The sequence below is a fragment of the Bubalus kerabau genome, chromosome 8 (assembly GCF_029407905.1).
Source record: "Bubalus kerabau isolate K-KA32 ecotype Philippines breed swamp buffalo chromosome 8, PCC_UOA_SB_1v2, whole genome shotgun sequence".
Classification (NCBI taxonomy): Eukaryota; Metazoa; Chordata; class Mammalia; order Artiodactyla; family Bovidae; genus Bubalus; species Bubalus kerabau.
Window position 1 is genome coordinate 10,487,835 of NC_073631.1, and position 25,706 is coordinate 10,513,540.

At 43.8% G+C, this 25,706-nt stretch overlaps 1 protein-coding gene across 1 annotated transcript in view; it reads right to left on the reverse strand.

The window, feature by feature from the left end:
* The window catches only part of ABCA13 (ATP binding cassette subfamily A member 13), a 409,559-nt gene that overhangs the window by 362,135 nt on the left and 21,718 nt on the right, over positions 1 to 25,706 (reverse strand). The window contains exons 3-7 of the mRNA XM_055589635.1: positions 21,857 to 21,980; positions 7,510 to 7,664; positions 6,186 to 6,214; positions 4,267 to 4,430; positions 1,784 to 1,914 (exon numbers count right to left, since the gene is read on the reverse strand). Coding sequence (XP_055445610.1) covers positions 1,784 to 1,914; positions 4,267 to 4,430; positions 6,186 to 6,214; positions 7,510 to 7,664; positions 21,857 to 21,980 — 603 coding nt within the window. The remainder of the gene's footprint in view (positions 1 to 1,783; positions 1,915 to 4,266; positions 4,431 to 6,185; positions 6,215 to 7,509; positions 7,665 to 21,856; positions 21,981 to 25,706) is intronic.

Sequence of the window (25,706 nt, forward strand, 5' to 3'; positions counted from 1 at the left end):
CTGCACTGATTTTACACTGTTTAAATACTGAAAACCAACTCAGTGTCTAGCGCTGGAGGAGGGAAGGAAATATGATTTATTTATAGCACAAAATACTGTGGAGTCTTTAAAATCATATTTATAAAAATTATTTAAAACCAAAGAAAAAGTTTCCCCGCAACAGAGCTAATCAAGATATAAAACCCATAAGGTACCCAAGTAACCCAGCAATGCCATACAAAAGTGGCAACCCCTGCCCCAAAATCTACAAACGATACCTCCAAGGTCAGGTGATCTCTGGTGAGTATGGCCTGGCAATTTCACACCTAAAAGCACATAAATTCCAAAGCGAACTTGCATCTGGAAACCCAGCTCTGCTGCTGCTGCTGCTAAGTTGCTTCAGTCGTGTCCGACTCTGTGTGACCCCATAGATAGCAGCCCACCAGGCTCCTCCGTCCCTGGGATTCTCCAGGCAAGAACACTGGAGTGGGTTGCCATTTCCTTCTCCAATGCGTGAAAGTGAAAAGTGAAAGAGAAGTCGCTCAGTCGTGTCCGACTCTTTGCGACCACATGGACTGCAGCCTACCAGGCTCCTCTGCCCATGGGATTTTCCAGGCAAGAGCACTGGAGTGGGGTGCCATTGCCTTCTCCAGAAACCCAGATCGAGGTCATTTCAGAACATGATTCAACAAGCATCAGCTGAGTGCTCCAGCTACACAAGCCTCCACCACAAGCCCTCCTATGAGACTTCACATGCCCTGAAATTACTGCTGTGAAGATGCCAGAAAGTCAGGGTCACAGGGAACTCTGGGTAGGTTCTGAAGTGGAGGGGAGGGGGCGGCTCCCTAGGAGCTTGGGAATGGCTTGGGGAAAAAACAGGTTCTGAGATTAAAACGAGTACTTCCTGTGTGTGGAGAGGTGCCAGGCAGGAGATATTGGTCATAGTATAGACTTTCAGTTAAAGGTAAGTTCTGGAGATTTCCTGCATGACACTGGGATCACAGTCAACAATGCCGTATTATATACTTATCACTCAGACATCATTATCACCCAAAAAAGGCAACTGTGTGAAGTGCTGAATGTTTTAAATAACTTGTTTTTGGTGATCATGTTACCATGTATACATATAGCAAATCATTACCTTGTACAGTTTGAGTATATACAATATTGTCAGTAAAATAAAAGAAAATGAAAATTTAAGGAAACAAGAAAGGATACCTGGGTCAAGCTAAGTCATTTCACCTTTTCCTGTGGAAAGACTATTTGGTTGGGGGTGGGGGGATGGTTCTAAATCCATATCACCTTTCTGCTCTTATTGTTTTTCAAATGCTTCAAATATTTTGCAAATAATAGAAGTTCAGGAGGGAAGAAAGGCTAAAATCAACTAACTAATGGGACTTCCCTAGCAATCCAATGGATTGGGCTCTGTACGTCCTTTAGGAGTCCAGGTTTCCATCCCTGCTCAGGGAACAAAGATCCCACAAGTCGAGTGGTACAACCAAAAAAAAAGAACCAATGACAGGTCTATTCTTAGAGGGCACAAGTCCAAGAGTTTTAAAATCAGTTATTTTTTTAATTAAAAATAACATATTTATTAGAAATGACTGCAGAATTTTGGTAGAAAATCAAGCTGTTTTGAGTTTCAAATTTTCAGTCTACCTCTATCAGAAACAATCGATTCTTTCTTGCATTTGATATTTTATTTAAATCATTTCTTTGAGCAGCATGTGAGCTCTGTGGTGGCTGCTGATACATTTAACCAGTACCACAGTGAAATGTCACAATAGTGTTAAGAGGCCCATACCTGTGGCCACCGCTCCACTCTCCTGCAGGGATGCCAGCGTTGAAACAGCCGCCTTTAGCAGCATTTCAGAGACCCTGGAAAAGGTGTGGTTGAGAGGCAGCCAATCTAAATCTTCTAGAGCTGATAAGGAACTGGAAATGAAGCAGAACCAGAACAACATTAGCAAAACAGGTGGCATCCCCCTGGCCCGCCCCGCCCCACCCCAGCAGGATGTGGCTGGAACTCACAGGGCTGGAGTGTGACCCCGACTCCCTGGACCAAAAGTTAACAAAAGTTAAGCGCTTTCTTTGGTCCACTCTGGAAGCCAACAGGTGCCAAGTGCTGTGACCTCAGAAAAGTGCTCATCAGCCCGCCTGTGTCAAGTTTGGACACTCAGTCTAGTATCCGGGGCCCCCTGCCTACTGGAGAACCCTGTGCGAAGCCTTGTTCAACTTCATACTGTTCTGATTCTGAGTTATGCACCAGAAGGAAGGGGAAGGAGTTCCCGGTCCCCCCGCCCTCCCCTCCCCAGTTCTGCCTGTACTTCAGCTCTGTCTGCATCTCATAGGCCCCGTCTGCACCCCTGGACCTCCTGCCTGCACATCCAAGCACCATCCACACCCCTACCTTACACTCCTGCCCACCCAGGGACCTGGGGGTGCACACTCCAGTGGGGAGAGCTGCCCTCCATGGTGGGTAGGGAAGGGGCCTATGGAGCTCTCAGAGTGGGCTCTGGCCCCTTGCACAGGGAGCTCCGGCTGCTGCAGAGGCCAGGGGCCCCCTTTGGAAAAAGGACTCCTGCCCCCTGGCTTGAGGACAACGCTGACTGCTCTCACTGATGGCAGAGAAAACAAGTCACAGTTTAAAATCTGGAAAGGATATCAACTTTTACTAATAAAATACCCTACTGGTACAACAGATTTACACAGAGTCCAATTTGAGGAGGGGAGGAAGACCACATTATTAATATGTGGGAAGCCACCCGGGAAGGGGTCCTCTCAAAGGTCACCCTGTTATGGAAACCATGGCGTCAGAAAGAGATAAGCAGCACTCAAAGATGCAGAAGAGCCGGGTTTATTCAGCACTGTTGTGGGCCCAGCAGAGTCACCTCCAAAGGCTGAGTGCCCCGGCTTTGTTCCGGGTATCTTTTATACACAGTAAACTTTCTGCTCAAACTGCAGATCCCTCCCCTCCCCAGGTAGCCCTCGTTTCCCTGGGTATAACTAGGAAGCAAGAACACAGACGTGAAAGCGGTGATTGATGAGCAGCAGCTATTTAAAACAAGGTAAGGGAAAGGAAAGCAAAAGGTTGTTACTTTAATTGGGGGCTTAAATCTCGCTCCTATCTCAACCCAGGGTAACATGGGGTCAGGTCCATCACAGGAGACCAGCGTGCTGCTCCATGAACCACAACTGGTAAGACTGAGCATCATTTACTAAGAAACTAGTTTAAAGTGTTATTGTTGCTGGGAGAAGTCAATTCTGACTCCTTGTAGGAACTGTTTCTTTGACGTGCTTTCTGTTGTTTTGTTATTATTATCAATAATTATTATTATTATTATTCTCATACAATGTCCTGCCTCAGAGAATCCTGCCCCTCTGCCTGACTGTTAAACTAAAGTGCCTTTGTTCAGAACCCTGTCCACCCAGAGATGGCAGAAAGAAAGAAATTAACACACCCCCCTGCCTGAGGCTTTCCATTCTAGGAGATACTTGCAAGATTAAATGGCCTCTTTACTTTGTGTCCCCACCATCCCCCATCTGTGATCCATGAAAGAACCCGGCATCCAGACCCCGACAAGACGGTAGTTTGCCAGCTTCTCGGTAAGCCAGCCAGCCTTCCGAATAAAGTCGGATTTCTTGCCTCAACCCCTCATCTCTTGGATTCATTGGCCTGTCATGCAGCGAGCAAAGCAAGCTTAGCAAGCTTGGACTCAGTAACATTATGTTCATGTCACATCTCCAGTAACGAAAAGCTCAGAAACAACCAAAGACCAGTTATAAATTATCAAGTAAACTGCGGTCTACGGTACCTTAACAAAATGGAATGTTATTCAGCCAGTGATGATGCTCATCTTAAGACTATCAGGACACAGGAAACATTAATGATGCAACATTATATTGTTTAAATCAGGGAGCACATGCTCTGAATAGCATCACTGCACTTGTGTAAAATATTTATACAGGGAATGCAAGGCAGGCGTGGTGAAGCAAGAGCTCAGCCATCTCTGGGTGATATAATTCCAGGGATATAATGCCTGTTTTTCTTGTAGCAATCACTCAGAGATGTATTTTCTCGTTAAAAAGTGAGGAGGAAGAAACCAACACAACATTGCAAAGCAATTATCCTCCAATTAAAAATAAAATTAGGAAAAAGATGAAAATACAAAAAAGAAGACCCAGCGCAGCCAAAACTAAACAAAGCAAAACAAACAACAACAAAAAAAAAGTGAGAAGGATGAACCAAATTCTCTGTAGCTGGTTGCATTTCTCATTTTAACTTACGTCAGAACCGCATGGAGTAGGTGTCCTCCCGCGAGGACGCCATCTGCAACGTGGGAGGTGTTTGCGTAGAGTCTTGGCAGTAAAAGCAGAAAGTCCCAGAGGTGAGGCTGCTGGTGGAGACTCTCTAGCTTCTCAATCACTTCCTCGGTCTTATTGAGATCCATCTGATGGAACAAAACGCCATGTGGGAGTGGGGGAGGCGCAGGGCCACAACAGATGTAAGAGCGCAGAGACCCTGGGGGCCAAAGTCACACCTCCCGAGTCACTACCTTGAACAGACCCGATTTTAAATTTACTCTGTGAAGTTGGTTTTTTAACTGTTGTGGAAGTTTGAACCGGGGAAGAGAGGTAGACGTCTGTTTTTGCAACAAGCTGAACCAATTTCTAAGATGTTGAGATAGATTTTAGAAACAGATGATGAATTGTTCAAATCTGAACAAAACTGGAATAGCTACTGTTATCTGGGTTTTTTCTGTTCTTGCAGCTGAGCACAATCATGACTATATCAGTTATAGTGTCAATAACTGAATACTTCCATCCTCACAAAAATTCATCCTCCCCCCCCACCCCGCCACCCACCAGCATGTGACCAAAACTACATTCCACGCTGTCAAATGTCCCTTGGAAGGCAAAACGTCCCCTGGCGATGACTGGGGCCTTAACTGAAGGCTGTGTATCTAATGCAAGTCAAAGGTTTGTGCCATACACATGAATCTTTTTTTTTTTTTTTTTTTTTTTGGCTATGCCGTGGCTTGCAGTGTCTTAGCTCTCTGCCAGGGACAGAACCTGGGCACCCTCCAGTGGGAGAACAGGGCCACTTGCCCTGCGTCACCCAACGCCATGTTCACCCTCTGGGTTTCTAAACTCACAACCTTCCTTCAGAAAAGTAAACTTGCCTTTTAATCCATCTCCTGCACAATTCTGGCTATCTCAAATACAGCTTCTATACAGTGTTAACTAACAATCAAATCACTAGAAAGATGTGTTTGAAGAATAAACTTAAAATCAGTGCTTTGAACTTAACTGTAGTAGAAGAAGAATGTCGCCTGTCATATCAGTAAACAGGGAACGCTGCAGCCGTCGAGCCAGCAGGCGCTGCATCCGAGACCACTCTCCACCCCCCAACTCCACACCCCTCCTCTGTGCACCCTGAGGAGGTTCAGGACGGAGAAGAGCCAGACACTGCCCAGATAACTAAGATGCACATCCATAGGATGATTTCAGTGAGCCCAGATTCTTGCATCTTCCCATGCATGGAGAGGCAATGAGCTCATTCACACAGGATCTGCTTTTTCCTTAATCAACAGGAATCTTTTGATGTTCCAATTTCCCTGTCTGTGTTGCAAAAATTCCTACATGTCCAGGTTCCTCCCTTGCCTCTTCAGAGCAGTTCCTCAGAGAGAACTGAGACTGTAAGTGTACGTGAAAGCATTAGTCGCTAAGTCTGACTCTTTTGAGACCCTATGGACTGTAGCCCACCAGGCTCCTCTGTCCATAGAATTCTCTAAGCAAGAATACAGAGTGGGTTGCCATTCCCTTCTCCAGGGGAATCTTCTCAACCCAGGGATCAAACCTGGGTCTCTGGCATTACAGGTGGATTCTTTACCATCTGAGCCATCACAGAAGCTGTCCCTGGCTTAAGTCCTCAGCAAGTCTACTGAATAAAACATAATTCTTTTAAAAAAAAAATAGTTCTTGGACTTCCCCAGTGGTACAGTGGTTAGAACTCTGTGCTTCTACTGCAGGGGGCATGAGTTCCATCCCTGATCAGGGAACTAAGATCCTTTGGGGCATACAATGCACCCAAAAATTCAAAAATTAAAAATATTTTTAAAAACATAATTCTCAGCTTTTTTTTTTTCAGTCAATGCCATTATGTCTCTGAAGACTAAGTTTCAAACTTTTGTTAAAATACTTACTGTTAAAAAACTGGAACCATAAGGAGAATCTACAAAAAGAAGACATCAGAGATATTAGTTCAGGCAGTAGCCAGACAGAACATGCCAAGCAACTATTCTAGCTCCAAAATCAAATGCCAGTCACAGAGTCCTGCTCTGAGAGATGATTACAACAACCTGAGAAGTAAATCTGAAGGCAACAGTCACTCCTTTCAAAACACATTGTTGTTAAATAAATTCCAGGGAAGTGATTTAACTGGTAAACCAAATTTCAACCATTTGCCATTAATTATTTATTGGAATAACCAATAAATTAAATGGAATCACCAAATAACCATCTATTATTTTCTTAGTCTCCAATTCCACAGGCATTGTGAGCGTACAGAACAGGACAGAGAGAATAAAAGGAAAGTAAAGAAAAACAAGAGAAAGAAAAAAATGGAAGACGGAGAGGAACATGAAAGTGTGACTTTCAGATTATATTTGGAATCTGGTTGTGACCAAATAAGAAATATGTTCTGGCCTCTGCTTTCAGCTACTAACACAGGCTCCTAGAACTCGCATTTCCCGAGTGGAGGGTGTGACGGGAGCATCTCTTTGTGTATCAGTCCTTGTTCCTGACAGGAGAGCTTCAAAAAGCCCTGTGACCTCCACGTGATGCCAGTGCCTCTGAACACTGAGGACATGCCTGGGCGCTTGGGTGCACAGATGGCTTCACTGGAAAAGCCGAGACACATTGCTGAGACAGGCTGGACTTGGGGCCTACTTGGGACAAACATCTCCTGCAGTTGAGCTAAAGTATGAACAGGATACAAAAAGGCCACAACCCAACTGCAGAGCAGTGTCCGGAACATGATCCCTGCAGACTGCACCTCCCAGGGGGTGGGCAGATCACCCAACATGACCCACTCACCCACCCCCACCCTCATCCCACTTAAGGGAGCCGGTCACTTGATCTCGCTCCCTTCTGGGCAGCAGGGGCCTCAATAAAGCCTCACCTGAATTTCTCATCTGGTCTCTGATCAATTTCTACTGACTTTGAGGAGCCCAAGAACCCAAGTTGGTAACAGCTGGACCTTTCACTCCCCCCGCACCAGTGACCACCCCGACCATCAGAGAGTGAGGGCTGGAGATGCAGTGAATCACCAGTGACCTAATCAATGGAGCCTGCCGAAGGGAACCGCCACAGGAAAAGCCCTAAACAATGGCTTCAGAGAGCCGTGGTAAAAATTATATACCAAATATACTTATGGTAAAAATTTAAATGAATGTCTTCTGTTTTCATTAGCTAAATGAGCAACCCCAAGTACCAGGATGAAGTGAAGAGTCTGAGAGATTTACTTGCCTGGAGTCTTGGATCTTTCTGCCCAGAGTTTTTGTAAGTTTCTAGCCTTGTCCATCACTTCATAAACTTCCTGGGCGAGGTCCTGTATCTCTTTTAAGAAGGCCAGGTTGTCAACCTTCTGGTGAGGAGCAGCTGCAGCTGGGAACCTAGGAGAACTTTAAATAAATGAAGTAAATACCCAGGTAGAACTTGTCTATAGGCGAGTCTCCTCAGCAGTTTAAGGTTCTTGATACCAAAAGGCCCAATTGTCCTCAATTGAGCCTGTGCCCATTTATACCTCCTCCAATGCCCCAACAGCCCACTCACCTGGACCTTCATCCATAATGGACTCAATCATTAAAAAAAAAAAAACTTGTAGCAATAAATGCTGGAGAGGGTGTGGAGAAAAGGGAACCCTCTTACACTGTTGGTGGGAATGCAAACTAGTACAGCCACTATGGAGAACAGTGTGGAGATACCTTAAAAAACTGGAAAGAGAACTGCCATACGACCCAGCAATCCCACTGCTGGGCATACACACCGAGGAAACCAGAATTGAAAGAGACACGTGTACCCCAATGTTCATCGCAGCACTGTTTATAATAGCCAGGACATGGAAGCAACCTAGATGTCCCTCAGCAGACGAATGGATAAGAAAGCTGTGGTACATATACACAATGGAGTATTACTCAGCCATTAAAAAGAATACATGTGAATCAGTTCTGATGAGGTAGATGAATCTGGAGCCAATTATACAGAGTGAAATAAGCCAGAAAGAAAAACACCAATACAGTATACTAATGCATATATATGGAATTTAGAAAGATGGTAACAATAACCCTGTATGCGAGACAGCAAAAGACACACAGATGAATAGAACAGTCTTTTGGACTCTGTGGGAGAGGGAGAGGGTGGGATGATTTGGGACAATGGCTTTGAAACATGTATATTATCATATGTGAAACAGATCGCCAGTTCAGGTTCAATGCATGAGACAGGGTGCTCGGGGCTGGTACACTGGGATGACCCTGAAGGATGGGATGGGGAGGGAGGTGGGAGGGGGGTTCAGGATGGGGAACACGTGTACACCCATGGCTGATTCATGTCAATGTATGGCAAAACCAATACAATATTGTAAAGTAATTAGCTTCCAATTAAAATAAATAAATTTATATTAAAAAATAAAAATACTGTCTTTAAAAAAATAAATAAAATAAAAATTTTAAAAAACTTGTCCAGGGACATGGTCCAGTGATTAAGAATCCTCCTGGAAATATAAGAGATGCAGGTTGGATCCCTGGGCGAGGAACTAAGATCCCACATGCTGCGGGACAACTAAGCCCGTGCACCTCAACTAGACAGTCCCTGCCCCACAATGAAGATTCCGTGTGCTGCAATTGAGACCAGACACAGCCACATAAATAGTTTTTTTAAAACCTTGGCCAATTTAAAATTAGAAAGTTATTGGCACAACACTGTAAATCAACTATACTTCAGTTTAAAAAATAACAATAAAAGGGACTTCCCTGATGGTCCAGTGGTTAAGACTACATGCTTCCACTGCAGAGGGCGCAGGTTTGATCCCTGGTCGGGGAACTAAGATCCCGCCTGTCTTGCAGCATGGCCAATAACAATAATAATAAATTTTTTAAAACGAAAAACAATACGGTTAGAAAGCTGTCCTCAGTCTGTTTATTATCTGTGAGGCTCAATCGTTTTATATGTTTATTAGTCATTTCATTCCTCTCATTGATTACACCGCATGCCTCAAGCAACATGCTGGGGGTCAACACAGCAGTGAGTGAGGCCCTGCAGGTGGAAGAGGCAGGATGAGCCCCATTGTAAACGCCAAGTCCAGTCAAGAGGTGGGTCAACCGTCCCGAGGCTCCGTTGAGCTGGGGGTGAGCAGGAAGGTCTGGGCGGGCAGGGGGAGCCCAGCAGGGCAGCCCAGAGACAAGTCTGTGTGCCTCACCCCTGATTTAGACCCACTTGGGCATCGTGAAGATGGGGCGTCAGGCAGAGGGGCTCAGGGGGATGTCCAGGGAGCGCTGGGGGGTGCCTCCCCAGGAGAGGTCAGCTGTGGGTAGAAGCAGAGGAGCCCCAGACAAAAAGGACAGATGTCAGGCCAGGTCACAAGGACTAGCAATCAGGAGGGAAGAGGGCCGTCCCCACTGGGTGGTCAAGGCCACAGCCCCATTTTCTGATGGGATGTCCCCTGTCTTCTCATGTTTGAAACATAGCTTCTCTTTGTCATATTTATAAGAAACATCCTCTCCCGGTTTTTTTTTTCCCTTTAATTTTATTTTGTTTGTTTAGTTGCTAAGTCATGTCAGACTCTTCTGCATCCCCCAGGACTGTAGCCCGCCAGGCTCCTCTGTCCATGGGATTTCCCAGGCAAGAATATCGGAGTGGGTTGCCATTTCCTTCTCCAATTTATTTCAGCCTTGAATAATTTTAGCACTAGAAGATACTAAGGAATGTAAAATGTGCCAACAATAATGTCCATCAGAGCAATGATCTAAAAGGGTAAGATCTAGACCCAATGTAAATGTCAAGTTCTAGGAGAAGCGTTAACGTAACATCACATGCTTATGAAAAGACTTCCTTTCATCTTTAAAAATGGGGTTCCAGGAAGCAGACTTCCGCAGAAAGGGTCGGAACTGAGTGTGAGTCTGTGAAATACAGATTCTGAGCCCGCCTCCCACCCTCAGCCAGGAGGCTGCCCAGGACTCTGCATTTTAACCCGCCCTCCTAGTAGTTCTAATAGGGATGATCCTGGCTGACCTCATGGTGTGGGAAAATACACAGGTACCGGATGGTCCCCCATACTAAAACCAAGACTTAACCCCCAACCTAACTGCAGGTCAGTTTCCCCAGGAATATAACCGTGTGGGATGTAATTTCAGTGTGAAATTCTCTGATCAACACCAAGGAGGTGGTCCTTTCCATCCCCAAAGAAAGATGGTTTGTCACATGGACCCTCTCTTTCCACACAGAAAGGTTGCTTAAGCTTGAAATGCTCTTTTTTGCTTGTGAGGTTTTTAAAGGCAAGACAAGGAGCCCTCTCTACTGACCAGATGGGGTGCTGCTCGATTCATGAATCATTTGATACAGCCAATTCAACCTTTAAAATCTACTTGTGAATTTTTGTTTTAGCAACACAATGTAGTTCTAATTTAAAAAATGATAAAACTGCTGTTTTTTCTTAACTTTATATTAATACTTGTCATATGTGGAGGAAAAATTATTTTTCATGACTGAAAAAGAGAAAACATTCTCATGACCTTTAAAATCAGCACAATCTACCCTCTACTGCACTCCATGGGGTTGCAGAGTCTGACACCACTGAGCAACTGAACTGAACCCTATCTACATCCATTCTCAAATGCAGTGGGAACTTACCTTAGTCAGTAAGAACCTACTGATTTAAAATAAAACAAGGAATCATTTCACAAATTGCTGGAAGCTTGTTTAAGTAGGTGTCCAATTACTTTTAGCACATCTGAGAGGAAAAAATAAGTAGAATTGGGAGAAATTTTTCCTGATTAAAAAGTTATACATCCCATTAGATTTTTTAACTCCCAAACCTTTTATTATATAAATACTCAAACACTGACTGAAGGAATTGTTGTCAACAGGTAAATCCACCTGCTGCATCAGCCCCCGGGACATCAGCCTTTCACTGTCACCACCTACAAGGAAGCAGAGGCTTCCCAAGTGGCTGAGAGGTAAAGAACCCACGTGCCAATGCAGGCGACACAAGAGACATGGGTTTGATCCCTCAGTCGGGAAGATCCCCCGGGGAAGGGAAGGACCACCCACGCCAGTATTTTTGCCTGGGAAATATCATGGACAGAGAGCCTGACAGGCTACAGTCCATGGAGTCACAAAGAGTCAGACATGACAGAAGCAACTTAGCACACACGGGGAAATCCCAGGACTGAAACAGGCATTGTGTGAAGACCAATTTCCTCCTTCCCAAGTCCAACTCTTTCTTTGGTCTTTTCATCAGGTGACATTGGACCCTGCCAGGTATCGGAGGAGCCGTGAATGGAAGAGCGGACAAAGGAAATCTGATTCAGGAAGACAAGAAAAGGCCACCTTGCTGGTGGCCCTCAGACCAGTAGGAAACCACCCTCTCAAAGGGCCCGGAGCCAAATGCTACATCCAGCAACCCCTGTGGGATTTCAGTGAAGGACCTGAGGATGTCAGAGGTGGGAGGAATCACTCAGGCCCCTCCCTCAGTTTGCAGACAAGGAAACTGAAGCCCCCTGAGGGTCCCCAAAGCCAAAATGTTTCTCAAGCAATGTCTCCCTTAGAAAGTCATCATTCAAATAATGGGATCATAACCCTAATAGGTTACGATTTAAATAATAAAACCCTTTATTTGGGGGGGCTCCAAAATCAGTGCAGATGGTGACTGCAGCCATGAAATTAAGACACTTACTCCTTGGAAGAAAAGCTACAATCAACCTAGACAGCATATTAAAAAGCAGAGACATTACTTTGCCAACAAAGGTCTGTCTAGTCAATGCTATGGTTTTTCCAGTAGTCATGTATGGATGTGAGCTGGACTATAAAGAAAGCTGAGCACCAAAGAATTGATGCTTTTGAACTGTGGTATTGGAGAAGACTCTTAAAAGTCCCTTGGACTGAAAGGAGATCCAGTCCATCCTAAAGGAAATCAGTCCTGAATATTTATTGGAAGGACTGATGCTGAGGCTGAAACTCCAATCCTTTGGCCACCTGATGCAAGAACTGACTCATTGGAAAAGACCCTGATGCTGGGAAAGATTGAAGGCAGGAGGAGAGGGGGATGACAGAGGATGAGACGGTTGAAAGGCGTCACCAACTCAATGGACATGAGTTTGAGCAGGCTCCAGGAGTTGGTGATGGACAGGGAAGCCTTGCATGCTGCTGTCCATGGGGTCACAAAGAGTCAGACATGAGTGAGCAACTGAACTGACCTGAACCCTAATAAGGTTGTTGGAGGGTCAGCAGAGGGAATCTATGTAAAATCTTAGCACCGAGTCCAGTTCCCAGCTCTTTTTAAAGGGCAGTAATAGGGACTTACCAGGTGGTCCAGTGGTTACGAATCCACCTGCCTATGCAGGGGACACAGGTTCAGTCCCTGGTCCAGGAGGATCCCACATACCACAGAGCAACTAAACCTGTGTACCACAACTACTGAAGCCCACACTCTAGAGCCCACAACAAGAGAAGCCACTGCAATGAGACGCTCACACACTGCAATGAAGAGTAGCCTCCATAATCAGAGAAAGCCTGTGTGCAGCAATGGAGACCCAGTGCAACCAAAATAAATAAGTAATTTTTAAATATAAAGTAGGACTGTGAAACAATTTTAAAATTAAAAATAAAGGGCAGAAATAATACACCTGATGCTGGGACAGACACATTTTCAGCCCAAGAGCTGCAGGAATAAGCAAGCAAGATAAACAGGACTGTTGCTTCTATTACGTGTGTGTGTGTGCTAATGCTTCACTCTTTGTGACCCCATGGACTGTAGCCCACCAGGCTCCTCTGTCCACGGGATTCTCCAGGCAAGAATACTGGAGTGGGTTGCTGTGCCCTTCTCCAGGGGATCTCCCCAACCCAGGGATCGAACTAGCCTCTCTTACATCTCCTTCCTGCACTGGCAGACGGATTCTTAACCACTAGCACTGCCTGGGAAGCACCGTTTCTATTATAAATTCTGCTAATGTCTCTTACTGGGATCTTCCCCAATGACTCAGTGGAAGAATCTGCCTGCAATGCAGGAGACACAGGAGATGTGGGTTCAATCCCTGGGTCAGGAGGATTCCCTGGAGCAGGAAATGGCAACCCAGTGCAGTTCTTGCCTGGAAAATTCCATGGATGGAGGAACGTGATGGGGTATATCCAGCCCATATGGGTCACGCAGAGTCAGACACGACTGAGCACACTTGTAAATTTTTCTCATTCATTTACTGCCAAGGCACAGTCTAACAGAATTAGGATTGTTTCTTAAGACAGCCAGATCTCAATGCAAAAAAGTAATTCTAGGAACTGTCTTGTCTTGAATGCCCCTCAGCTGCCTTGTGGCCGCTAAGGCCAGGCAGACCCCTACCTTCACTGCCCACTGGTAACTCAGGACAAGTGCTGACAAGCAGAGTCTCAAGGATGTAAAGGCTTTTGAAACCTGTAATAGATCTGGAGTTTAAAAGAGAGGGAAAGTTAGAGAAATTCCCAACTGAGGAAGGAAGAAATAAAGTAAAAAGTCTTTGGCACTTTCTTTAGATCTATTTTTTTTTTAATCCATGTCCACCCTGGAATTATTTGCTTTTCCTGGAGAATACAGCTCTGAAGCTACATGTGACTTGAAGACTTTTTCCTGTTAAAAAGATCACCTCCAAAGTTATTGCCTTATTGTCCCTCTTGGACCCAAAAAAGCTTTGTGTCTTACCTACAAAATTAATATTCATGTTTTTAAAGGTTGACATAACTAGTTTCTCAACTGTTCCTTGAACCAACTTTGTCATCCTACTGATCATGTAATTAATGAAGTAACACTCAGTGATATATCTGTTATACAAAAGACATTTTTAATTTTTTGAAAATTTACCTCTGACAGAATCTATACTCATTCCCCTACATTGGATGTGTAGAATCTTAACCACTGGACTGCTAAGGAAGTCCCCCCATTCCTATATTGATATTGCCCGATAGTTACATAAGATCTCACTATTTGAGGAACCCTTTACATCTATAATTATTTCAAAATGAAACTTAAAGAAAAATAAAGTCAAATAATACATGATAAACTCAGGAAAGAATATTTACAACTCATACAACAGATGAAGGGTTTAACTCCTTAATATGTAAAGAGTCTCTAGGAATCAGGAAGAAAAATAATAAATGAGAAGAATTGACAAAGGCCATGAAAATAAGTATAAATTGTCCAAAGATATAAAAACAGGTTCAACATCCTCCATAATAGGAAAAACCCAATCAAACATGCACCAAGATATCATTTCTCATCAAGAAATTAATAAAAAATCAGGTTGGCAGAAATCTAAAATTTCAACCAGACCCTCTATTGGCCTTACTAAAGAAAGAGATAGCCTCATATTTCAAAAGGTAGAGTGCAGTATATTATAATCCCTATATAGGATCGTTTGCAAAAGGCCATTAAAATAAAAAATGCATTTTTCTCTTGACTTGGAATTCTGCTTCTAGTAATCACTCCTATAGATACATCTACATTAGTATGAAAATGCATAAGCCACTAGAAAAATATAACAAAAAGGTACAGTTCATAAGTCAATAATAGAGAAACATTAAAGCATACGAAATATTCAATTTACATAAACAAAAGCAACAAAGAAAAAAATAGGAATACAGAAAGATGGCAAAAGGAGGAAACAAAAGTAAATCCAATATAATAAAAAAAAGTGGTCTAAACACTAAAAGGCAAAGACTGTCAGACTGAATAATAAGAAAGAACCAACTCTACACCATTACATTTTAAAAATAAAATTTAAAGATGGCCAGAAAGTAAAAGAGATGGAAAAAGATATATCATGTAACACTAATCAAAAGAAAGCTACAGGGTTTATGTAAATACCAACAAAATAGTCTTCAAAACAAGAAATACAACCAGGGATAAAGAGATTATATTAACATATCATATATTATGTATTATAGTATTTTAGATAACAGATGTAGTATAATGCATATAACATAGTGTGCGATATATTGCATGTACAATGTCTTATATGCATAATGTCTAATAACTGAGATAACTGGATTAAGTTATACAATGGTAAATGAATCAACACAGAAAAGATTGACTCTAACATGTATGCACTTACACCAGAGCTTCAAAGTAAATGAAGCAAAAATCAGTAGAACTGAAAAAAAAAAAAACAGAAAAAGCCACAATTACAAAAATTAGAAATCCTTTCTTGATTATTTATAGAACAAACAGAAAATCAGTAAAGATATTGAAGATTTAATGCCACCCAACAGTACTTTGGCCACCTCATGCGAAAAGTTGACTCATTGGAAAAGACTCTGATGCTGGGAGGGATTGGGGGCAGGAGGAAAAGGGGACGACAGAGGATGAGATGGCTGGATGGCATCACCGACTCGATGAATGTGAGTTTGAGTGAACTCCGGGAGTTGGTGATGGACAGGGAGGCCTGGTGTGCTGCAATTCAAGGGGTCGCAAAGAGTCGGACACCACTGAGTGACTGAACTGAACTGAACTGAACTGAAGCCAAGAGTAGGGAAAATGGGGAGACAAGGAGGGGTGAGTTTTGATGGATACAGGTGGTTTTTTTTTTTTTTTTGAGTGATTCAACATTTTCTACAGTTGATTGTGGTGATAGTTGCACAATTCTGTAAATACACTAAAAACTATTGAATTTTATGCTTTAAATGTGTCATTTTATGGTATATGAATTAAATCTCTATAAGGCTATTTTTAATGTAATCCTCATCAAAATCCCAGCAGACTTTCATGTATAAATAAATAAGCTGATTTTTAAATATATATGGAAATTCACAGATGTGCTAAAATAATTTTGAAAAAAAAGTTGAAGGACACACATAGTACCTGATTTCAAGACATTTTCTCTAAAGCTATAGAGTATCGGCCTAAGGATAGTCGTAAAGACCATTGAAATAAAAGAGAACAAAAGCAGATCTACATGATATTATTAGATCAACTGGTTTTCAACAAAGGTGCCAACTATGTTTAATGGGCATATGTTAGTATTTTCAACAAATGGTATTAGAACTACTAGACAAGCAAATGTAAGATAAACCTCAACACTTACATCATATACAAAAGCTAACTCAAAAATGCGTCATACACCCAAACAAAAGTTAAAACTATTAAACTTTTAACAGAAACTGCAGTAGGTAATTGTAATGATCTTCAGTTACACAAATATTTCATTGTTAGAGAAAAATACAAAAGAGACAAACAAGACATAGAGAGGGCCAAAAGGCACATGAAAAGATGCTCAGCATCACTATTAGAGAATGCAAATGAAAACTACAATGAGATAGCATCTCACAATGGTCAGAATGGCCACCATCAAAAAATCTACAAACAATAAACCCTGCAAGGGCGTGGAGGAAAGGGAACCCTCCCACACTGTTGGTGGGAATATAAATAGGTGCAGCCACTGTGGGAAATAGGATGGCGGTTCCTTGAAAACCTAACAACAGCTATCATATGGCAGCAGCCCCACTCCTGGCATGTATACCCAGAGAAAACCGTAATTCAAAACGATCCATGCACCCCAATGTTCACAGCAGCACCATTTACAATAGCCAAGACACAGAAGCAGCCCAGTGTCCATCGACCAATGAGTGGACACAGGTGAACGGAGAAAGAAGACGTGGTGCATATATACAGAGGAATAGCACTCACACATAAAGTGAGCGGAATACTGAATGCCATTTACAGCAATACGGGCGGACCTAGAAATTGTGATACTGAATGAAATAAGTCAGACAGAGATAAATATCATATAGTGTCACTTATATGTGGAGTTTAAAAAAGGATACAAGCGAACTAATTTACAAAACATAAGTAGACCCATAGACATAGAAAATGAACTTAGAGTTACCAAAGGGGAGGGGAAGAGAGGGATAAATCAGGAGTTTGGGATTAAAATATACACATTACTGCATATAAAGTAGATAATCAACAAGAACCTACTATAGTTCCTACACTAGAACTATACTCAGTATCTTATAATAACCTATAATTGAAGATAACATTAAAAAGGGATACAGACATTTATATATATCACATCACTGTATAGTTGAAACTAACACACCATTGTAAATCAACTATACCTAAATTTTTTTTAATTTTTTTAAAGCATAAACCAAAACAGAAAAAACTGATAAACTGAATTTCATCAAAATGAAAAAAAACCTCTGCTCTTCAAAAAAAGGTCACAGACTGGAAGAAATATTCACAACACATTTTTCTGATAAAAGATTTACAAACAAAGTAAGTAAAGAGTTCTAAAAATGCAGTAAAACCAAAAATTACACAATAAATTGTTAAAAGATTTGAACAGGGAACTTCCCTGGCGATCCAGTGGTTGAAGAATCCACACTCCACTGCAGGGGGCACAGGTTCGATCAGTGGTCGAGGAACTAGGATCCCACATGCCACGCAGTGTACTTCCCCACAACCACCAAAAAAGGATTTGAACAAACCACTTATACACAGAACGTCAAACAGCCAATAAAGATATGAAAAGATGCTCAACATCACCCATGATTAAGGAAATGCAAACTAAAAGTATAATCAGATCACACTCAATAAAAAATATGCATGGCTTTTAAGCAAAAATATTATGAAGCTATAAATTAAATGATGTGTCATTTAACCATGGGACTTGATGCAATTCCAATCAAAATGCCAATAGGGTTTTTTCATTGACCTTGACAATGAATTTATAAATTTAAATGGAAGAGCAGAGACTTCCCTCAAGGAGCAGAGCAAAATATGTCAGACATCAGATGTCAGACATTATCATAAAAAAGACACTGAGGGATGTTCAGGGATGGCCTGCTGGACAAAACAGACATTGGAAAAGGGCACACAAGAAGCTTGACACGTAGACCCTCGGGACTGCAGATCAGGGCAAGACGGGCGATTTCCTTACAGGGTGCTACAGCGATCACTCATCCAAATGGAAAAAACCTAAAATGGATCACCGTGACGCCATTCAAAGACATAAAGCCCAGATGCATGAGAGACTTACATGTGAAAGGAAACCCGTACTTTTGGAAGATAATGAAGATAATGTAGGAAGTTATCTTTATGGTGGTTTAGTTGCTAAGTCATGTCCGACTATTGCAACCCTCTGGACTGTAGCCCACCAGGCTCCTTTGTCCATGGGATTTCCCAGGCAAGAATACTGCAGTGGGTTGCCATTTTCTTCTCCAAGGAAGTTATCTTTATTAGCTAAAGAGATAAACATGTTCTAAATATAATCCAAGTTTTATGGAGAAAGGAACACACCTGATTCCCCAAGTTCTTGAACGCCAAAGAGAGGAAGCTCAGCTGGGCCTGGAGGGGGTTCCTGGGGGGAGACCCACCCACACGCAGCCAGAGGATAGACCAGGACCTCTGGGTGACCGCAGGTCAGAGAGGGGGGCTCCGTGCCCAGGGGAACATCCCTCACACATGCTGAGCCAGCGCTTCACTGAAACACGGGAAATTCAGGGCCTGAAAACACACCCAGGACCCCGCAAAATTGTCTTTCATTGTGGCTTGTTAGAGCCAACACTACAGAGACAGAGGAAGGGCGTAAGGACAGGGACTAAGCTGGGATTACGGCTGGGAAAGCCCGAGAAAGAGAGAGGAGAAGGTTCATTGCACAGCGGGCAGACCCTCCAACTGGGCAGGAAAGGAAGCGCCTTCGCTCAACGGAAGCATCTGTGTGACCATGGAGTAGTGCACACAGTTCCCCGTCTATGATCACCCTAACTGTGACCCCTCTTTTCCAAGGCCAGGAGGGGAGGGAGATGGGCGAGAGCCTGGATCAGGAACCCGCAGGCTCTCTGCTCTGGTGCAACAGGTGTAGCCAGAGAATCCACGCTGCTTGGAGGCCACAAGGTTTCATCCCCAGGGGGAACCTGGACCACGGGGAGCAGCCTGCCTCCAAAGGATGGAGGGCGGGGACAGAGTGAGAGAAAGGAGGCCCCCAGGAGTAGGACAGGGTATGGGAAAGGGCCACCTTACTCCTTCCTTGAACTTGAGTCCTCCCTGCTGTCAGAGGAGTCGCTGATGAGACAAGGATCAAATTCTTAGCTGCTTTAGTTGGAAAAAGATGATTCAACTCATGGCAAAGGGGCTGGACCCTGTGATCAGGAGAACTATACACTAGAGATGCTAAAACTTGGAAGGCACTCTAAAGAGCATCCAAAGAGGGAAAAGCCAACGGAGGAGAAGCCAAGAGAGAGGCGGCCGCAGTCAGGGAGCAAGTGAGATGTACAGCAGGAGGCCTTCCTGGAGTGAGGTGGAGGCAGTGAGATGGCTCTCGGGGGATCTGGGTGTATTTGAGAAAGAAGAAAAGTTAAAATATTGAAGATAAGAAAGTGAGAAGAGTAGGGAATAGTCAGGAACAGTTGGATGGAAACCTTTCAAGGGGCTGAGATGAGAATGAAGGACGTCCTGGCCTGGCGAGCAGCTCCTGCGGGTCCTAACAGTGAAAGGGCGCAGGGGGCAGGTTCAGACAGTGCGTTCGCGTCATGAAGCACTTTCAATTGCTTTTCTGCTATCAGCTTGACTGTAAACAATGAAGAGCGATTCCTTGTATTGCCACGCAGTGGCAATACCCACTTAATCTGTGGAGTCATGATCCACGGTTCACGATTCCAACTCTGAAATCACCTTTTAAGTGTTGAGCATTGGCTCTGTAATAAAACCAGGAATCTGAAAGTGGATTTTCATAATCAGAACCTAGATCAGATGAAATTGGGGATCTCTGCCCAAAGTGAACTTTCCCCAGGGAGCAAACTCCTGGAGATGGTGAGGAACAAGGAAGCCTGGCATGTTGCAGTCCATGGGGTCACAAAGAGTCTGACATGACTTAGCAGCTAAACTGAACTGATCCTAGATCAGATGAAATTTGAGATTCCTGCCCAAAGTGAATTTTCCCCAGGGATCACAAAGCGCACAGAAATCCACAAACTGGTTAACCGTGATGTTTAAATAGATTTAAATTTTGCTTTCAGATATTCATAATCTGAGACAATTCTCAAAAAGTGATCAGAAGTAAATTTTTAATTATGGTTTTGGGAGTCCACTGAATTCATCCTGGACCAACATGAAAACAGTGAGAGCCTCTGAGTGGAGGGGGCAGGTCCGAGGACAGAGCCCAGCACCGGGATGGACTTCTTTCCTGCTCATCAGCGTCCAAGGCTCTGAAAAGTACTATGGTTCTCAGGATGTGGGGAGAAGTCTCTGAAGGCTGCGTGACCATCTGGTGTCCACAAGTGGAGGTGAGGGCGCGGAGTGGCCTGGGAGACAAACGCAGAGCTATTCTCTGATATGGAGACTCCAGTGTCGGTGTGACTGCTGGAGCCAGAGCCATAGGGATGGGAGAGGGCTAACTCCTACCGCAGGAGGGCTACCCCGCCAGCACTTCAACACTCATAATGTGGAAGGAGGGGAGTGAGAAGCAAATGCAGAGACATTAAGTAAATTGCTCAGAAGCACACAACTAAGAAGAGATGGGGTCGATATGGTTTGCGTGCAAAGCCCCACTTTTCCCCCTTCAAGGACACACAAATTTCCCACTCTGAGTGATGAAGAGATGTGAGAGAGACCTGAAATAGAGACGCTGATCAGCCTCAAACGCTTCTCATTTTCCCAGAAAGGCACTTTCTTTCCCAAACATACAAAAAGGCCAGCATGTATTTCAGGGTTATGACTTTACACTTTACTCTCTAATGATTTTCTTAATGTTTATATTACCTCTCTCAAAAAAAAATGTAAGCACCCACCCTTTAAAAATATCATACCAGATGTGTCCAAAATTACCTAGAAGCTTTGCATTCTCTTCTTGTAACTTACAGTTGAAAGTTAAAGATCACTTATGTTTGCAGGCTTTACACTTGAATGTCATAGACGGGTCAACAGCAGGAAGGATGGAGGAAGCAAAGACAGATGATTCACATGCGAAAAATTCAAACCATCTGAGGACTCAGCTGCTTCTTTTCATGTCTAACTCCACTGAGAGAAGTTTCCAGAGCCTTCAGGGAGCTCTAAGTTAAAAACCTTCTGTATTTTGACTCTTCTCACATAAAATACCTCCCTTCACTTCTCTTTTTAGTCTTTGGTGCCAGACTGCTGCCACAGGTAAGCACAGGCCAGGCTCAGCATCCAGAGTCACGATGGCTACTGTCATCTGGTCCAGGTCAAGTGCATCTCAGCTGCGAACAGATGCTGGTCCAAAATAGCACAGTAGGAAAAGCCCAGTGGGGAACTCAAACAAATACTTGTTTTCAAGCATTTGGTGCCAAAAATGCATAGTTGGCCAAGAGGGTAATTTTGAGGTCAGAGTTTTAACCTACAGAAAACAAACTATGACAAGCAAAAGGCATCTGCTAATCAGCAATCACTTTGTGACTCTTGGAACAGCCGTAGAAAGACCTGTTACTGGAAACGAAGGTTATATGGAGGTTGTTTGCATGTGAGTCTGAATGTCATAAAGCTGATTTCCTGGTGACTAAATTCTGTGTTTCTTATGATGGCTGGCCCACCCCAAATTATTGAGGCTGAACTAAAAGCCTCATGTCACTTCTATTCAGGAGCTTCCCGTGAAAAGGATGTTTGTGTTTCTCTTACCGAAAACGCTGCTCCATAGCCCCTTCATAGCTTGTGTTCCTGCACCTCGACCCGGTGTTGCAAAGAAGGCCTTGGACAAAGGGGAACACACCCCGGCTGGGCAGATCCCGGGGTTGCAAATAGCCTGGATGTGGATACAAGGCAGAAATGAGTCCATATGACTGGTTCCAGAAATGGAATACCTAGTGAGTTCAATAACATGTGATATCACGTTATTACATTATTAGTCCTGTTGTTAGTTTATTTTTTTTTACTTATTTTTTTAATTTAATTTTATTTTTTAACTTTACAATATTGTATTGGTTTTGCCATATATGAACATGAATCTGCCACAGGTATACACGTGTTCCCCATCCTGAACCCTCCTCCCTCCTCCCTCCCTGTACCATCCCTCTGGGTCGTCCCAGTGCACCAGCCCCAAGCATCCAGTATCATGCATCGAACCTGGACTGGTGACTCATTTCATATATGATATTTTACATGTTTCAATGCCATTCTCCCAAAACACCTCAGCAGTTCAGTAACATGTGATATCACGTTATTACATTATTAGTCCTGTTAGTTTATTTTTTTTTACTTATTTTTTTAAATTTAATTTTATTTTTTAACTTTACAATATTGTATTGGTTTTGCCATATATCAACATGAATCTGCCACAGGTATACACGTGTTCCCCATCCTGAACCCTCCTCCCTCCTCCCTCCCTGTACCATCCCTCTGGGTCGTCCCAGTGCACCAGCCCCAAGCATCCAGTATCATACATCGAACCTGGACTGGTGACTCGTTTCATACATGATATTTTACATGTTTCAATGCCATTCTCCCAAAACACCTCAGCAGCCCAACAGGAAAAAGAAAGGACAGAAACCTTTTACATTAACACCTTTCCTCCAGGGCCTACCCACAGGCTGCAAGGCAGGACGGCTCTGCCTGGCCATACACACAACTGCGTGAGACTCCTCTCCCTGCGCAGGGAGTGTTGATACTTCGTCATTCAACCTCACCTCCAGATGCTGTGAATAGGCTGTGGGTTGGAAGAATCAGAGCAAACACCTCCTTTCGTCTCATATAAAAGTGGAGGAGTTCTTGGATTCTTAAGAACTTGAGTGTGGTTACTAAAGGTCATTTAACGCAAAGATGTTTAGAAAAACTGGATAGGATCCAAGGGCTTTCAGGACAAATGGTACAATAAACCACTTTCTGGAGAAAAGAGAACCCTCCCACGCAGTTGGTGGGAGTGTAAGTTGGTGCAGACTGTGGAGAGCAAAGTGGAGGCTCCTCAGAAAACTAAAAATAGAATTACCATGTGATTCAGCAATTCCACCCCAGACGTGTGTGTGTGTGTGCGTGCTCCGTCACTTCAGTCGTATCTGACTCTTCACAACCCCATGGACTGTAGCCCACCAGGCTCCTCTATCCATGGGATTCTCCAGGCAAGAATACTGGAGTGGGTTGCCACGCTCTTCCACAGGGGATCTTCCTGACCCAGGGATCAAACCTGCATCTCTTATGGCCACTGCACTGCAGGCAGGTTCTTTACCACTAATGCCACCTGGGAAGCCCACCCCTCAGCACCCTTTGGGAAGTCACCATCTTCCACATCCTTCAAAGCTTTTACTGATCTGAACCTGTTTGTTCCTCTAGCCACATGTCTGCTTCTCATTCATATAAACTCCTTTTCTTCTGATCTTCCCCCATGCTATCTGGTCTGCCCAGATCTGTCCTCCCCTGAACTCTTTCATCTGACAAAGATTCACATTTGTTAACTCCTCAGAACCCCTTCTTCAGAATGGAGCAGCCACTTCTCCTCTGTGCTCCTGGTACCCTGTATGGAGTCCCAACATGACACTATCTCACTGCATTATCATAGTCTGACCCTACAGTAAGTTCTGGAAGGACAGGGAAAATACTGTGTCCACCACTTCATCCTGAGCAAAGCTTGGACACAAAGGCACTCAAAACATTATTTGCCAAATGAATAAATACATTAATTTACTATTGTGAATAGTGACATACTATTTCAGATAAAAGTCACCCCTTAATAATTTCTAATCATATAACATTTTTAGAATTAACCACATTATCCATATTTCAAGTGAGCATAAGCATGATAGGAACAAAACAGGCAATCATTTCTCAAGGAGTATTGAGGTTTAAACCAGATAAACTAAATGGTCTTTCTGATAAAACACCTGGAGCACAGGAAGTTATTAATAATGGTTTCTAAACATTTTACCACCATCGTTGTCATCACCATCACCACCACCAATATCATCATCACCACCGTCACCATCATCTTCATCACCATCAACACCATCACCACCACCACCACCACCACCATCACCATCATCTTCATCACCATCACCACCACCATCACCATCATCTTCATCACCACCATCTTCACCATCACCATCACCACCACCACCATCATCACCACCATCACCATCATCTACATCACCATCACCACCATCATCATCTTCATCACCATCATCACCATCATCTTCATCACCATCACCACCACTATCACCATCATCACCACCATCTTCATCATCACCACCACCACCACCATCATCACCATCATCTTCATCACCATCACCACCATCACCACCATCATCACCACCATCACCATAATCTTCAACACCATCACCATGACCACCATCACCACAACCATCATCACCACCATCACCATCATCTTCACCACCATCATCACCACCATCACCATCATCTTCACCACCATCACCACCATCATCACCACCATCACCATCACCATCATCTTCACCATCATCACCACCATCACCATCACCATCATCTTCACCACCATCACCATCATCATCACCACCATCACCATCATCGTCATCATCACCACCATCACCATCACCATGATCTTCACCACCATCACCACCATCATCACCACCATCACCATCACCATCACCACCATCACCACCATCATCACCACCATCACCATCACCATCATCTTCACCACCATCACCACCATCATCACCACCATCACCATCATCTTCATCACCATCACCACCATCACCATCATCTTCATCACCATCACCACCATCCCCATCATCTTCATCACCATCACCACCATCCCCACCATCACCATCACCATCACCACCATCACCACCATCACCATCACCACCATCACCATCATAACCACCATCACCATCATCTTCATCACCATCACCACCATCACCACCATCACCATCATCACTATCACCATCACCACCATCACCATCACCATCACCACCATCACCACCATCATCACCATCATCTTCATCACCAACACCACCATCACCACCATCACCATCACCACCACCATCATCTTCATCACCATCACCACCACCATCACCACCACCATCACCATCATAACCACCATCACCATCATCTTCATCACCATCACCACCATCACCACCATCACCATCATCACCATCACCATCACCATCATAACCACCATCACCATCATCACCATCACCATCACCACCATCACCATCATCACCAACAGCATCACCACCACCATCATAACCACCATCACCATCTTCATCACCATCACCACCATCACCATCATCACCATCACCATCATCACCATCACCATCACCACCACCACCACCATCACCATCATAACCACCATCACCATCATCTTCATCACCATCACCACCATCACCATCACCAACACCATCACCACCACCATCATAACCACCATCACCATCTTCATCACCATCACCACCATCACCACCATCACCATCATCACCATCACCATCATCACCACCATCACCATCATCACCAACAGCATCACCACCACCATCATAACCACCATCACCATCTTCATCACCATCACCACCAT